We start from the raw sequence: 15,196 nt of genomic DNA, 5'->3' as shown, positions 1-15,196 counted from the left end.
GTCAACAGTATCCGGACACCTGGCTAGAAACGACTTAAAAGTTCTGGGTACTCTCTGTCGGTAATGCTGGAATTCAATATGGTGTTGGCTCACCCTTAGCCTTGATGACAGCTTCCACTCTTGCAAGCATACATTCAGCCAGGTGCTAATAGGTTTCTTGGAGAATGGCAGCCCATTCTTCACAGAGTGCCGGACTGAGGAGAGGTATCAATGTCGGTCGGTGAGGCCTGGCACGAAGTCGGCGTTCCAACACATCTTAAAGGTGTTCTATAGGATTCAGGTCAGGACTCTGTGCAGGCCAGTCCATAACAGGGATGTTATTGTTGTGTAACCATTCCACCACAGGCCGTGCATTATGAACAGTTGCTTGATCATGTTGAAAGATGCAATCGCCATCCCCCAATTGCTCTTCAACAGTGGGAAACAAGAAGGTGCTTAAAACATCAGTGTAGGCCTGTGCTGTGGTAGTGCCACACAAAACAACAACCATGAAAAACACGACCACACAACCACACCATAACACCACTGCCTCTGAATTTTACTGTTGGCACTACACATGCTGGCAGATGATGATCACAGGGCATTCGCCATACCCACACCCTGCCATCGGATCGCCACATTGTGTACCGTGATTCGTCACTCCAAACAATGTTTTTTCACTATTCAATCGTCCAATGTTTACGCTCCTTACACGAAGCGAGGCGTCGTTTGGCATTTACCAGCGTGATGTGTGGCTTATGAACAGCTGCTCGACCATGAAATCCAAGTTTTCTCACCTCCTGCCTAACTGTCATAGTACTTGCAGCGGATTGTGATGCAGTTTGGAATTCCTGTGTGATGGTCTCGCTAGATGTCTGCCTATTACACTTTACGACCCTCTTCAACTGTCGGCGGTGTCTATTAGTCAACAGACGAGTTTGGCCTGTACGCTTTTGTGCTGTACATATCCCTTCACGTTTCCACTTCACTATCACATTGGAAACAGTGGAACTAGGGATGTTTAAGAGTGTGGAAAGCTCGCATACAGATGTATGACACAAGTGACATCCAATCACCTGACCACGTTCGAAGTCCGTGAGTGCCACGGAGTGCCCCATTCTGCTCTCTCACAATGTCTAATGACTACTGAGGTTGCTGATATGGAGTACCTGGCAGTAGGTGGCAGCACAATGCACCTAATATGAAAAACGAATGTTTTTGGGGGTGTCCAGATACTTTTGATCACACAGTGTATTTTCACTACTGGGAAGGCCTGATTGTAATCCAATCTTCTCATCTAGTTATTGTGATTCCTGGACTGCTAAGCAGAATGGGATCTTCCTGCTCTGATATGTTACTGCATATGAAAATGCTTTTCCATAAGTTCTTTCCTACATTAAGTTGCATATGAAGGGCTGTGACGGATAAAATGCGAGAGTAAATCCCAACAATCTGCACTCAGTGGTTTTGCTGATGTAGGAAGAGAGACCTGCTCAGCTTAAGTCTCCAAAAGCTGTCTTATTTTTCCCATTGTAATTCTTCTTCTAAGGTTGCAGCTTTTAACATAACTACTTTCTACAATGAAAGTAAATGGAATCACTATTATTGCCACTACAGTAATATGCTAAGTTTTTATTTCTTCACTTGTGTTAAACAAACACATCTGTCTAACTATATGGCAAAATCAGTGCCGTGTGAGACCAATCTGTAAGTCAGTGCTATGGTTATATTGCCTAATCACTACGAGTATATTGAACACTGCAACTTTTGTACATAGAATCACTATATCTTCATGATAGTTGTGTAATATTACATCAAATGTCACATGAGGCACTCTTAACATTTATTTTACTTTTAAGTACAAAATGGTAATTTGATAACAATTTATGGCTTAACAGCATAGAATCCTCAGCTATGCTGTGTAATGACCATACTGAACAGTTTCTCACTTGGCTACGTAGAACATGTTTGTAGAAGATTGGCCATCTCCGTTGACATTCGTCACATTAATTTGACTTATTTGTTTATCTTCCGGAAGTTTTTTTGTAGTAAATAGCATTACAAATATGAAAACTCAGTATGTGTAAAGGGTTCCTGTATGCTCAACTTGGTTTTTAATAACTTATTTAGTAATTGTTATCACTTGAATTATGCATAATTCTGCTGGATTTGTGTGGGTGTTTCTACTGTAGCTCAAGAATGAAGTGTACTGTTATATCTGCCTGGTTTGACAGACAAGAAATATTCATGCAAATTTGGTAGAACAAATTTAATTAACAAGAAAGAATACAATTTCTCTGTTGTGTGTTGAGTACCACTTAAGGAGTAATTAATTTAGAAAGACGATTTCTTATCAAATATGCATAAACAGTATTTATAAGAAAGTCCCTTCATGAATATGGAAATAACAGCAGCAATTATATGGAGGCTGAAGGCCTGAGCAAAACAGTCACATCTTGGTTAAAGAATATACATCAGTATTGACTGAAGGTCTTTAGAACATAACTACTACCTGAAAATGTCACTAATTAGTAAATACACAATGCACTACTAGCAAAAATCAGGTCCCGATGGGACAGTCCAAAGAGTATCGTGATAGTTGTAAATTTGGAATTGATACAGGTTAAAGTCCCTGAAGGACAGTCAAGGATCAGAATTTCAGTATGATGGAACACAGCAAATCCAGCTTTAGCACTAATGGAAAAAAAAGATCCGAAATCTTGCAAGTCCACTAGCTGATCACTGACTCAGGGATTGAAGACATTGATGCGGCAGCTCCAGTGTGAGTTCCTGATTAATGGAATGCTACTGCATTCAGCACTGGTCCAGGAAGCCCACTCGGAGTGAACTGTCCGCCGGGGCTCGAAAGCCAGTCTAAAAACAGCCCGGGTGTTAGGATACTATAGGCTTCATTTTGTCATGTGGCCTATAGAGGAGAATAGGACTATGGGGCCAGTGACCTCTATTGATGTCTGGGATACTGTCTGGTGGCAGGGTGGATCATTGTCAATTTGCATCTGTCTGTGGGAAGACTAGCATCAATGAATTATGTGACTGCTTCCCTTGGATGTATCATTGGTTACTGGCTGGGTAGGTGCAAAGCCTACTTACAGCATCTTCCACTGACTGAAATGTCCCCACACTCCACATTCAAGTGTCTTGACTGTCTCATAGTTAAGTATGTACCTTGCCTATCTCCTCTGACACACACAGCCTTAGTGGTGAATGTTACTCTGTATTGTAATTAAATTAAATTCTAGCCATAAATACTGTAACCATTCAGTTATTACTTTTGGGTAAGAAAGACTATTAAGTTCAAAGAAATTAACATTGCTCAGTGGATGATTTTACCAGTGTGTTCAGATGAGAGGATTGGCTTGATTTAAGTTACTAGAGAGAATGAGAAGTAAACTGGAAACTTTTTAGCTGAAGAGCTATATTGTTCTAAGTACGCTGCGTCTGTTCCTGAAACTGGTTGGTCTTGTATTGCTGTTGTTAAATGTATGACAATACTGTTGAGATATGTTTGGAATCTTCTATCACATTTATTACTCTCAACACATGTTACTATTTATCAGCTTCTGGGTCATTCCATGTAAATGAGGAATCATTATCAAAAAATTAATTTTTCTGTGGGAATATTTTCCCCTGTTACATATGTAGGCTGGGCACTGAATTTTGTTGGCAAGATTTATTTTTCCCTCCAAAACCTATTGTTTACTTGTGGGAGCCATTGTTTTGAAGATTATATTGTTGAGTTTGTTCATGCAGAAGATTTGATCAATTTCACGGTAAGAAAAAATCATGAAATTTATAATAATTCTTTGTGGTTTATACATCACTTCTTCTTTTTGGTATATTTTTAGAAGCAAACAATAAGCATGATAAATACAAAAACATTTGTATAACCTAACCCAAAAAATACGAGTTACCAAATGCCAATTTTTTGAAGATTTTCACAAAATACATTACAGTATAGAATCTTATATGCTATGCTGTCCTTCACATAAGTGTACCTGATAATTTGGTGTCTCAAATAAATTTCCTCCTGGAAGCCTTCTCCTGGTATAGGATATTTAATTCACATAACGTGAGTTACCTTTATTTATGTAACACGAGTTACCATAATTTTTGTAGGATTAGTTATTATTTTGAGCAGTCAGATTGGTTCTGAATTCCATACAACACAACTAACAATATATTTCAACATATTTAATGTATATTTATCTCCATATGCCACATAAAATCCCATAGGGAATAGCTATTTCTATTTTACAGCAATTTTTAATTCCTGCAGAATGCCTTTAGGTGCAGCTGAAAAGATGAGGAGAAGAAGAAGAAGGCAGAAATTGAAAGATGAAGGCACATATGTAGAGTATAAAATCAAACAAAAGGAAGCTATGAAAAAATTCAGGAAAAAGAAGCAGGAAAGGCAAAAATGTTTGAATAAAAGAGAACAAGAAAGGATTGCTGCAGACAGGAAATGGAATGTTAGAGAAAGAGTTGCCAAGGACAGGCAGCAGTTAAAGGAAGCATCTTCAGCTACACCAAGTAGTTCTGCCTCTCCACCATATAAAAATACTCTTCATTGGGAAACGCCATATCAAAATTGAAATGTGTACTTCCAGCATCACCCAGAAAACAAAAATGTGTTATTAGAAGGTTGTATCATACATTTGATGAACCTTTAGAAGCAGAAAGAATCTCTAAACAAAAAATAAGTGATGAAAAATAATAAGTGCAGTGAGAAAATTCTATGAAAGGGATGGCATTAGCAGACAGGCCCCTGGGTGCAAAGATGTTGTGACTGTAAAAGATGAGAAAGGTAAGTTGCAAGTATGACACTTGATGTTTTCTTTGAAAGAAGCCCATGCAGTGTTTTGTGAAGGAAATGGCAAAGTGATTGGTAAAAGTAAATTCGCAGGATTAAGACCCTTACATGTCATGCTTGCAAATAAACTTCCACACAATGTATGTCTCTGGAGATATCATCTGTGCTATTAACTCTCTTCACAGCATAGTACCTCAAATACCTAAGTACACCAGTAACTGGCCAGAATTTTTTCCATGTGCAGAGCCTACAGCTGATTGTTGGTTGGGAAAGTGCATGAAATGTAAAGATTTATTGGCAGTTAAACTTCTTGATTTATGTACTGCTGTACAAGAGTACAGCATGAAATAGTATGTGTGGCAGGAGAGTGGTGGCAAAATTTTGAAAGTAGAGCAAGAAGGTACATTACAGAATCTTATTGATCATATTCTTACCATGGGACCTAAATTTTTAGAGCACTTCTACTTTAAGAGAGAACAATCAAAGAACTATCAGAATGACAAGAAATTACTGTCTTCTGCGATGCTAACTGCCATGATGCAAATCAATTTTTCTGAAATTTTTACATGTGTAAGTCAAGATGAAGTGCAAAGTGCACATTGGCAGCAGAATCAAATTAGTATTTTTACTGCCATGATTTCGCATTCAGGCACTTCTCACGCCTACAAGTTAGTATCTGATAATCTGGACCACACAAAAAACAATGTCATTCTCTATGTTGATAGACTTCTTGAAGAACTACCAAAAAATATTAGAGAAGCTACAATTTGGTCAGATGGTCCTGCTTCCCAGTTTAAAAACAGATATATTGCAGAGGCTATAAAAGTTCTAAGTAAGAGTCATGCCAAAATAATTACATGGAAGTACTTTGCAACTTCTCATGGGAAGGGGCCAGTGGATGGAATTGGTGGGGCTGTCAAACACCAAGTTTGGTCTCGGGTGAAAAACAGGAAATGTGTTGTAAACAGATTTTGTAAAAGCATTGTTGAATTCTTCTTCTAAGGTGTCAGCAGTTTTTATGGGTGAAGAAGACTTTAGGCAAAGAAGCAAAAAACTACACCTCTCAGCCTTAATCAAGAACTTCAAGCCTTTCTTGAACATTTCTAAAATTCATCGCTTGAAACTCTATAATACTGAAGTTGTAGGAGACACACTACTCCGTCGGCTCCAGAGGGAAACACTAACAGAACAGAAAAATCACTAGATATACAAGTAGATGACTGGGTGGTGGTAAAATATGACAATTTATATTTTCTTGGTACTGTTACTAAAATTGAAAATGGTGAGTTTAAAACCGATGTTATGATGAAAGATTGGAAGTTATGGAAGTGGCCTGAAATTAAAGATGAGATATAATACACTAAAGACAAGCTTGGCAGAAAATTGAACCCTCCCAGTGTTGTAAATTCCCATGGTTATTTCAGGTTTGACTGTGATCTGTGATAATGTAACGTGAGTTACCGTATGTTGTATTGCAAGTTACCTGTTCATTATGTTTTAATATTTATTTTATTGGAGATTAAATGTTCGGAACTTTGTTAAAATACTTATAAGATCTTCTGGTATTGTGTGTAAATCTTACAAGAAATGTTCACATAAAACGGAGCATACTTTTGTATTTTCTTTATCACATGCAAAAGCCATTTCTTGGAAATGTAACGTGAGTTACCAAGAATAATTATCAGATTTGGTTTTATAAATATAAAAATGTAACAATGTGATATAGGTTTACAGAGCGTTCTATATAAAGTATGTTTTGAGGTATAAAAATATTTAATAGAAACATTTCCTTCTGTTAATTGTCCAAAACTTATAAACATCACCTTGTAACATGAGTTACCATGGAATGACCATTCTTCTGATTTTGTATTGAGTTGAGAAAACACAGGCTAGCAGCTGCATTTAACAAATTTAAACAGGGGCTCAGTACTTATTCAACAATCTCAATATAGAACTTAAAATCACACATTTTAAATGCCCACAAACACAATTAAATGTGATTGCCAATTTTTAACTGTTCATAGAGTGTGCCACTAAAGTTTTAGTAAAACATTTGGTCCAGAGATGTTAATTGAGTAAATACTAACCACAGATTCTTTAAGACGTTTGCACATAGGTGTTCCCGAGCTTGTCACTAGGTGAGGACTCTTGTACAGCCTGAATGATTGTTGACGACATGGAGATGCAGACTATGAGCAGGGATGTTAACATGTTGATGACTAAAGACAGACTGCTGAAATAATGCCTAATGGTTCTACTTACAGATGAGCATATGGATAACTGTCAGATATTGAAAATACATGTTGATTTACAGTGCGAAAAAGGTCAAAATTAGTGGCAGTGGAAACACAGTGACCCAATTAATAATCTGGTTTAACTGTGTGTTAGGTAACTCGAAAGTTGTCAAAGTTATATAGACCATAGTGTTAATACCATGTATACTTCAATGGTTGTTCCCAGGTCAAACCAAATTTGGATGATTTACATAATTTTCTATGTTGAATAAATAGTAAACTGACATCTTCTCAGTTTAAGTTGAAACCGACTTGAAATAATTCACTTGGATTTTATTGTGTAACTGGAGAACGTTTTATTTTAAAACATCCTGTGAAAGCTAATAGCACACTCTACATATTAGTGACAACTAGCCTCAGCATATATGTTGTGTAAAGTTACTGTTGTTACAGCTCTAAGTGCTAAAAGTGATCAAAGGTTGAAAGTTTTTTACATGACTGTGCAGAAATATGTAACATATTACTGTAGTCACTGTGCATTTTTGCTGGCTTCTATCTAAAATTACTTTCATGTAAATCCCAGTCTGTGTGATCACTCATTGTCAGTTATTATGTCATACATGATAAGATATTTGACTGAGCTGTGGGCATCAATTACACAACTGTTGATATCAGTGACGTTTTTTCCTCCGAGTGCTGTACTTTGAATCAGTGATATGATGCTTTTATTTCTTTCGTTTGCCTTATAATGGTGTGCAGACAAGAAACAGAGGCATCTCACAATGTACGGAATAGGTTTGATGTAAGATTTATACTCTTGGTGTCTTTGTTTGTTTCTGTTTTAATAATAAGTGGTATTGTTTTTATGTTATTGGACTTGAATTTCCTGTGCAGGAAGCTGTGAAGACCCTAAATTCTCTGCAGACAAGTGCAGCATTACTTCAGGAGTACAGAAAGAAAGGTTCACGAACTCATTCTGAACAGAGACAGAACATTGAAGACACGAAAAAGTATTTAATAAGGTGAGACAAGTACAAAATTCTTGCTAGATGCTGTGATATTACTTTTCAATATTTTGAATTTGGAATGTATGATTTGATAAAATACTTTAAGTTATGTGCTGGAATGCATCTTATTTTCTGGGTTAATGTTTTACCTGGTACAGGTCTTGTTTTGTGATGGTCTGTATGTAGTAAACAAGGAAACTGTGCAGGCAGCTACACATTTCTCTCCTTCATATTTTCCACAATGGTGGTAGTGTTGGTGGTGGTGGTGGTGGTGGTGGTGGTGGTGGTGATAACAGCAAATGATTTTCTTAATTCCGTGGCTGCCAAATGGATGGTGATAATGTGATGTAGTGCTGTTAAGCAGTGTAAATTTCTAGATTTCTAAAGCTTTATAAAGGTCTCCTCTCTCCTAAACATAATGTCATATATGAAAATGTTTCTATCATTTGTTACTAATGAAAGAACACTCTTAAAAGTTTGCAGATCAACAACTGATACCAGATACCCAAAATATCCTCTGCTTGCTGAGGCACAAACATACAACTCTCCCAACACTTCTGAATTGTGTCAAATGCTTTTGTAGATGTCCATGGTAATGTGACCAGGTCTCTCTCTGCATTAGGTATGTTTGTTACTTACACAACACAACTCAACATGCTCATCTTATTCCAGAATATGCTATTTAGCATTGTATTTAGTGATCAGACATTTATAGGCATGATACTAGCACATTTCTGCCACTTTATGAGAACTAGTTACAAAGACTGTTGGTGAATTTGTAGTCTCCTGAAGACATTCAGTTAGAACAAAACCAGTTTGTGATGTATTAAACATACCTGAAATACAGCTGTAATGGTTTTTATTAATGTTTACTAAGATGTATCAAATGGTATGGCGATGTGGCATGTACTGGTAGCTGGCTCATCTTAGTAGTATACATTTTTTGTGGTCAGGTATACATTCATAGAACTTTACACAAACTTCGCAAAAAATGAATAGCCAACAGTAGTTAGTAAAAGTGCATTCATTACGTGTATCATTTAGATGCGTGACTTGTTAAAAGATAAACTAATTTCAAACATATGCAAATGTTAAATATAAATATTTCTACATAATAGCAAATTGTCATCTAGGATACAGTGAGTATGTGCATCAGCAGATTGACTTATATTGATATTGTGACAACATGAAGTTTGTTTATTTTTAGCAAGTTTCTGTGGTTGAATTTTGACCTTTGGTCTAGTCTGAAATGTTCAATGTGACTCAGCAATGGAGAAATTTTTGGCATTTGGTTTTCTGATCTACTCCTGTTGTTTTGGTGCAGTGAATACCTGTTCAAAGTATTTTCAGAAACACTGCTTAGATAGCATAGCCCCCCCCCCTTTTTTTTTTTTTAGAAAAGTTAGCATATGGAACTTTGTGACTACTAATTTTTAATGATGATTATTTATTTCAGATTTTCAATTTTTAGTTTCAACCTGACATCATTGATAATATATAGATAAAAATATCCTTTGTGGTTGTATGTATCTTCATTTTCTAATTTTATCATTTTTTAGCTACTTTCTAGGTTAGTCATATGAGCAAATAACTTAAAATACTGCAGTTGAAAAAATGACATCAATAATGAAATTAATATTATAAAAAGTGAATTTAGTGAATATTAGAGATTCATCTCTACCTTTCAGGTATTGTAGTAATCTACCTGTATCACTAATATTGAGTGGGTAACTATAAATTGTTTGAGATGTGATGAGATTCTTGTGTATGCTGTAAAATTTTGTTTTGGGGTGTGAGGTATCTTCTCTCATTGACTCACTTATGTGTAAAATGGCAATTTCAAAATGTTGCAACCCCCATGGAAATTGTTCTGGGATAAAATGAGAGAGCAGCATGCAGATATATATAAAAAAAACTATTAGAGACGGAATGGTTAGGATAGAAAGGAAGAATTTATGAGTAATATCTGCTAACCAGACGAGACATGCACGAAGCAGCGGTGACAATGGGAGGTGCAATGCATTGTGGTCTTGAACTAAAATGCTCTTAGGTATTTGGTCATAATTGGAAGGACAGCAGTTCTAATGCCTACCTGACCATCATCTTTTAGATTTTCCACACTTTTCCTGCATCGCTTACGGCAGATGTCGGGATGATTCTTTTGAAAGGCCATGACTAGTTTGTATCTCCACTTGGTACTTGTGCTTCATCTCTAAGTGTAATCAGTAGGACATTAAATCCTAAGTTTGTTTCATTCCTCCTGCAGGTATTCGGCCAGGTGGGCAATGCTGTGCAAGAGCAGCCAAAGGTCATTAAGACTTTGTCGTTGTAGATCTCTTAAGTGATGAACTTAATTTAGTTTTTGCAACATGGTATTATGCGTCTGCTATTTGCTTCCTTTAAGTAAGAAATGTGTGAATAACTGTATACCTAACAGCATACAAAGGAGCTGATTCACGCCTTGGCATTCAGAAATAAATTAGCTATCATGTACATATTGCTGACGAAAATATTTTTAACTTGTGCATCCCTTGTGAATATCACATTAAGGGGTATGTTAGTTACCCACAAATTGAGATTAATTGGAAACAGGTATGTTGCAGGCAGTTAATAACTTGTAAAGTGGGTCACAGCTCTCGATAAAAGATACCTTTGTTTTTCTCTGTGAAGTTCAATGCCAGTACTCAAATCTGCTCCTCAGACTCAATGGGATGAAGATCATGTTGGGAAGATTGCTTTTATTCCTAAGTACATGGAGAAATGATTTCATTTGAAGAATTCCCTCATAAAGTAAGTTTCTAAACAGTTTCAGGTATGACTGCCATAATATGTATTGAGAAATTACAAAGAAACAGTGTAAATGGCCAGTACTTACTTTCAGAAAGTGAAATTTGGTGTATTGCAGACAGAAGCAATCAAAATAGTAAAACAACAACAATGAAAGGATAGAGTGCTACTCAGCACATAGAGGAGATGTTGAATCACATACAGGCATGATGAAAAAGAATGCTAGAAACATTCAGGTTTGGAACGCAGTTCTTCATTGTTTGTAAAAAAATTCATGTCATTACAACTCACACACACATGGTCACTGTCGTGTCATCTACATCTACATCAATGCTCTACAAATCACATTTAAGTGCCTGGCAGAGGATTAATCAAATCACCTTCACAATTCTCTATTATTCCAGTCTCGTATTGCGTGCAGAAAAAATGAACACCTATATCTTTCCATGCAAGCTCAGATTTCTTTTATTTTATTGTGGTGATCATTTTTCCCTATGTAGGTCCGCATCAACAAAACATGTTTGCAGTCAGAGGAGAAAGTTGGTGATTGAAATTTCATGCTTTTGCTTTAATGATGTCTACTCCCCCCATGAACCATGGACCTTGCCGTCGGTGGGGAGGCTTGCGAGCCTCAGCGATACAGATGGCCGTACCGTAGGTGCAACCACAACGGAGGGGTATCTGTTGAGAGGCCAGACAAACATGTGGTTCCTGAAGAGGGGCAGCAGCCTTTTCAGTAGTTGCAGTGGCAACAGTCTGGATGATTGACTGATCTGGCCTTGTAACATTAACCAAAACGGCCTTGCTGTGCTGGTACTGCGAACAGCTGAAAGCAAGGGGAAACTACAGCCGTAATTTTTCCCGAGGACATGCAGCTTTACTGTATGATTAAATGATGATGGTGTCCTCTTGGATAAAATATTCCGGAGGTAAAATAGTCCCCCATTCGGATCTCCGGGCGGGGACTACTCAAGGGGACGTCATTTTCAGGAGAAAGAAAACTGGCGTTCTAGGGATCGGAGCGTGGAATGTCAGATCCCTTAATCGGGCAGGTAGGTTAGAAAATTTAAAAAGGGAAATGGATAGGTTAAAGTTAGATATAGTGGGAATTAGTGAGCTTCGGTGGCAGGAGGAACAAGACTTTCGGTCTGGTGAATACAGGGTTATAAATACAAAATCGAATAGAGGTAATGCAGGAGTAGGTATAATAATGAATAAAAAAATAGGCGTGCGGGTTAGCTACTACAAACAGCATAGTGAGCGCATTATTGTGGCCAAGATAGACACAAAGCCCATGCCTACTACAGTAGTACAAGTTTATATGCCAACTAGCTCTGCAGATGATGAAGAAATTGAAGAAATGTATGACGAGATAAAAGAAATTATTCAGGTGGTGAAGGGAGACGAAAATTTAATAGTCATGGGTGACTGGAAAACGTCAGTAGGAAAAGGGAGAGAAGGAAACATAGTAGGTGAATATGGATTGGGGGGAAGAAATGGAAGAGGAAGCCGCCTTGTAGAATTTTGCACAGAGCATAACTTAATCATAGCTAACACTTGGTTCAAGAATCATAAAAGAAGGTTGTATACCTGGAAGAATCCTGGAGATACTAAAAGGTATCAGATAGATTATATAATGGTAAGACAGAGATTTAGGAACCAGGTTTTAAATTGTAAGACATTTCCAGGGGCAGATGTGGATTCTGACCACAATCTATTGGTTATGAACTGCAGATTGAAACTGAAGAAACTGCAAAAAGGTGGGAATTTAAGGAGATGGGACCTGGATAAACTGAAAGAACCAGAGGTTGTAGAGAGTTTCAGGGAAAGCATAAGGGAACAATTGACAGGAATGGGGGAAAGAAATACAGTAGAAGAAGAATGGGTAGCTTTGAGGAATGAAATAGTTAAGGCAGCAGAGGATCAAGTAGGTAAAATGACAAGGGCTAGTAGAAATCCTTGGGTAACAGAAGAGATACTGAATTTAATTGTTGAAACAAGAAAATACAAAAATGCAGTAAGTGAAGCAGGCAAAAAGGAATACAAACGTCTCAAAAATGAGATCGACAGGAAGTGCAAAATGGCTAAGCAGGGATGGTTAGAGACAAATGTAAGGATATAGAGGCTTGTCTCACTAGGGGTAAGATAGATACTGCCTACAGGAAAATTAAAGAGACCTTTGGAGAGAAGAGAACCACTTGTATGAATATCAAGAGCTCAGATGGCAACCCAGTTCTAAGCAAAGGAGGGAAGGCAGAAAGGTGGAAGGAGTGTATAGAGGGTTTATACAAGGGCGATGTACTTGAGGACAATATTATGGAAATGGAAGAGGATGTAGATGAAGACGAAATGGGAGATAAGATACTGCGTGAAGAGTTTGACAGAGCATTGAAAGACCTGAGTCGAAACAAGGCCCCGGGAGTAGACAACATTCCATTAGAACTACTGATGGTCTTGGGAGAGCCAGTCATGACAAAACACTACCATCTGGTGAGCAAGATGTATGAGACAGGTGAAATACCCTCAGACTTCAAGAAGAATATAATAATTCCAATCCCAAAGAAAGCAGGTGTTGACAGATGTGAAAATTACCGAACTATCAGTTTAATAAGTCACAGCTGCAAAATACTAACGCGAATTCTTTACAGACGAATGGAAAAATTGGTAGAAGCGGACCTCGGGGAAGATCAGTTTGGATTCCGTAGAAATGTTGGAACACGTGAGGCAATACTAACCTTACGACTTATCTTAGAAGAAAGATTAAGAAAAGGGAAACCTACGTTTCTAGCATTTGTAGACTTGGAGAAAGCTTTTGACAATGTTAACTGGAATACTCTCTTTCAAATTCTGAAGGTGGCACGGGTAAAATACAGGGAGCTAAAGGCTATTTACAATTTGTACAGAAACCAGATGGCAGTTATAGGAGTTGAGGGGCATGAAAGGGAAGCAGTGGTTGGGAAGGGAGTGAGACAGGGTTGTAGCCTCTCCCCGATGCTATTCAATCTGTATATTGAGCAAGCAGTAAAGGAAACAAAAGAAAAATTCGGAGTAGCTATTAAAATTCATGAAGAAGAAGTAAAAACTTTGAGGTTTGCCGATGACATTGTAATTCTGTCAGACACAGCAAAGGACTTGGAAAAGCAGTTGAACGGAATGGACAGTGTCTTGAAAGAAGGATATAAGATGAACATCAACAGAAGCAAAACGAGGATAATGGAATGTAGTCAAATTAAATAGGGTGATGCTGAGGGAATTAGATTAGGAAATGAGACACTTAAAGTAGTAAAGGAGTTTTGCTATTTGGGGAGCAAAATAACTGATGATGGTCGAAGTAGAGAGGATATAAAATGTAGACTGGCAATGGCAAGGAAATTGTTTCTGAAGAAGAGAAATTTGTTAACATCGGGTATAGATTTAAGTGTCAGGAAGTCGTTTCTGAAAGTATTTGTATGGAGTGTAGCCATGTATGGAAGTGAAACATGGATGATAACTAGTTTGGACAGGAAGAGAATAGAAGCTTTCGAAATGTGGTGCTACAGAAGAATGCTGAAGATAAGGTGGGTAGATCACATAACTAATGAAAAAGTATTGAATAGGATTGGGGAGAAGAGAAGTTTGTGGCACAACTTGACTAGAAGGAGGGATCGGTTGGTAGGACATGTTTTGAGGCATCAAGGGATCACAAATTTAGCATTGGAGGGCAGTGTGGAGGGTAAAAATCGTAGAGGTAGACCAAGAGATGAATACACTAAGCAGATTCAGAAGGATGTAGGCTGCAGTAGGTACTGGGAGATGAAGGAGATTGCACAGGATAGAGTAGCATGGAGAGCTGCATCAAACCAGTCTCAGGACTGAAGACCACAACAACAACAACAACAACAACAACAACTCCAAATCCTGTATCATTTCAGTGACACTCTTTCCCTTATTTTGCGATAATACAAAACATGCTGCCCTTATTTGAAATTTTTCAATGTACTCCGTCAATCCTATCTGGTTAGGATCCCACACCGCGCAACAGTATTCTGAAAGAAGACGGACAGGCGTGGTGTAGGCAGTCTCGTTAGTAGATCTTCCCTGCCAATAAAATGCAATCTTTGATTAGCCTGCCCCACAACATTTTCTGTGTGTTCTTTCCAATTTAAGTTTTTCATAAATGTAATTCCAAGGTATTTAGTTGAATTTACAGCCTTTAGATTTGACTGATTTATCATGTAACCGAAGTTTAACAGATTCCTTTTAGCACTCTTATGGATGACCTCACACTTTTTGTTGTGTAGGGTCAATTGCCAATACTGATATCTTTTCTGAATCATTTTGCATTTTTTTTTATCTTATGATGACTGTACTTGTCGATA

At 37.6% G+C, this 15,196-nt stretch overlaps 1 protein-coding gene across 1 annotated transcript in view; it reads left to right on the top strand.

The window, feature by feature from the left end:
- Positions 1–15,196, top strand: part of LOC126252624 (folylpolyglutamate synthase, mitochondrial-like) — a 133,688-nt gene that overhangs the window by 44,545 nt on the left and 73,947 nt on the right. The window contains exon 3 of the mRNA XM_049953525.1: positions 7,939–8,066. Coding sequence (XP_049809482.1) covers positions 7,939–8,066 — 128 coding nt within the window. The remainder of the gene's footprint in view (positions 1–7,938; positions 8,067–15,196) is intronic.

The sequence above is a fragment of the Schistocerca nitens genome, chromosome 4, assembly GCF_023898315.1.
Source record: "Schistocerca nitens isolate TAMUIC-IGC-003100 chromosome 4, iqSchNite1.1, whole genome shotgun sequence".
Lineage (NCBI taxonomy): Eukaryota > Metazoa > Arthropoda > Insecta > Orthoptera > Acrididae > Schistocerca > Schistocerca nitens.
This window is presented reverse-complemented; position numbering and strand designations above follow the sequence as displayed.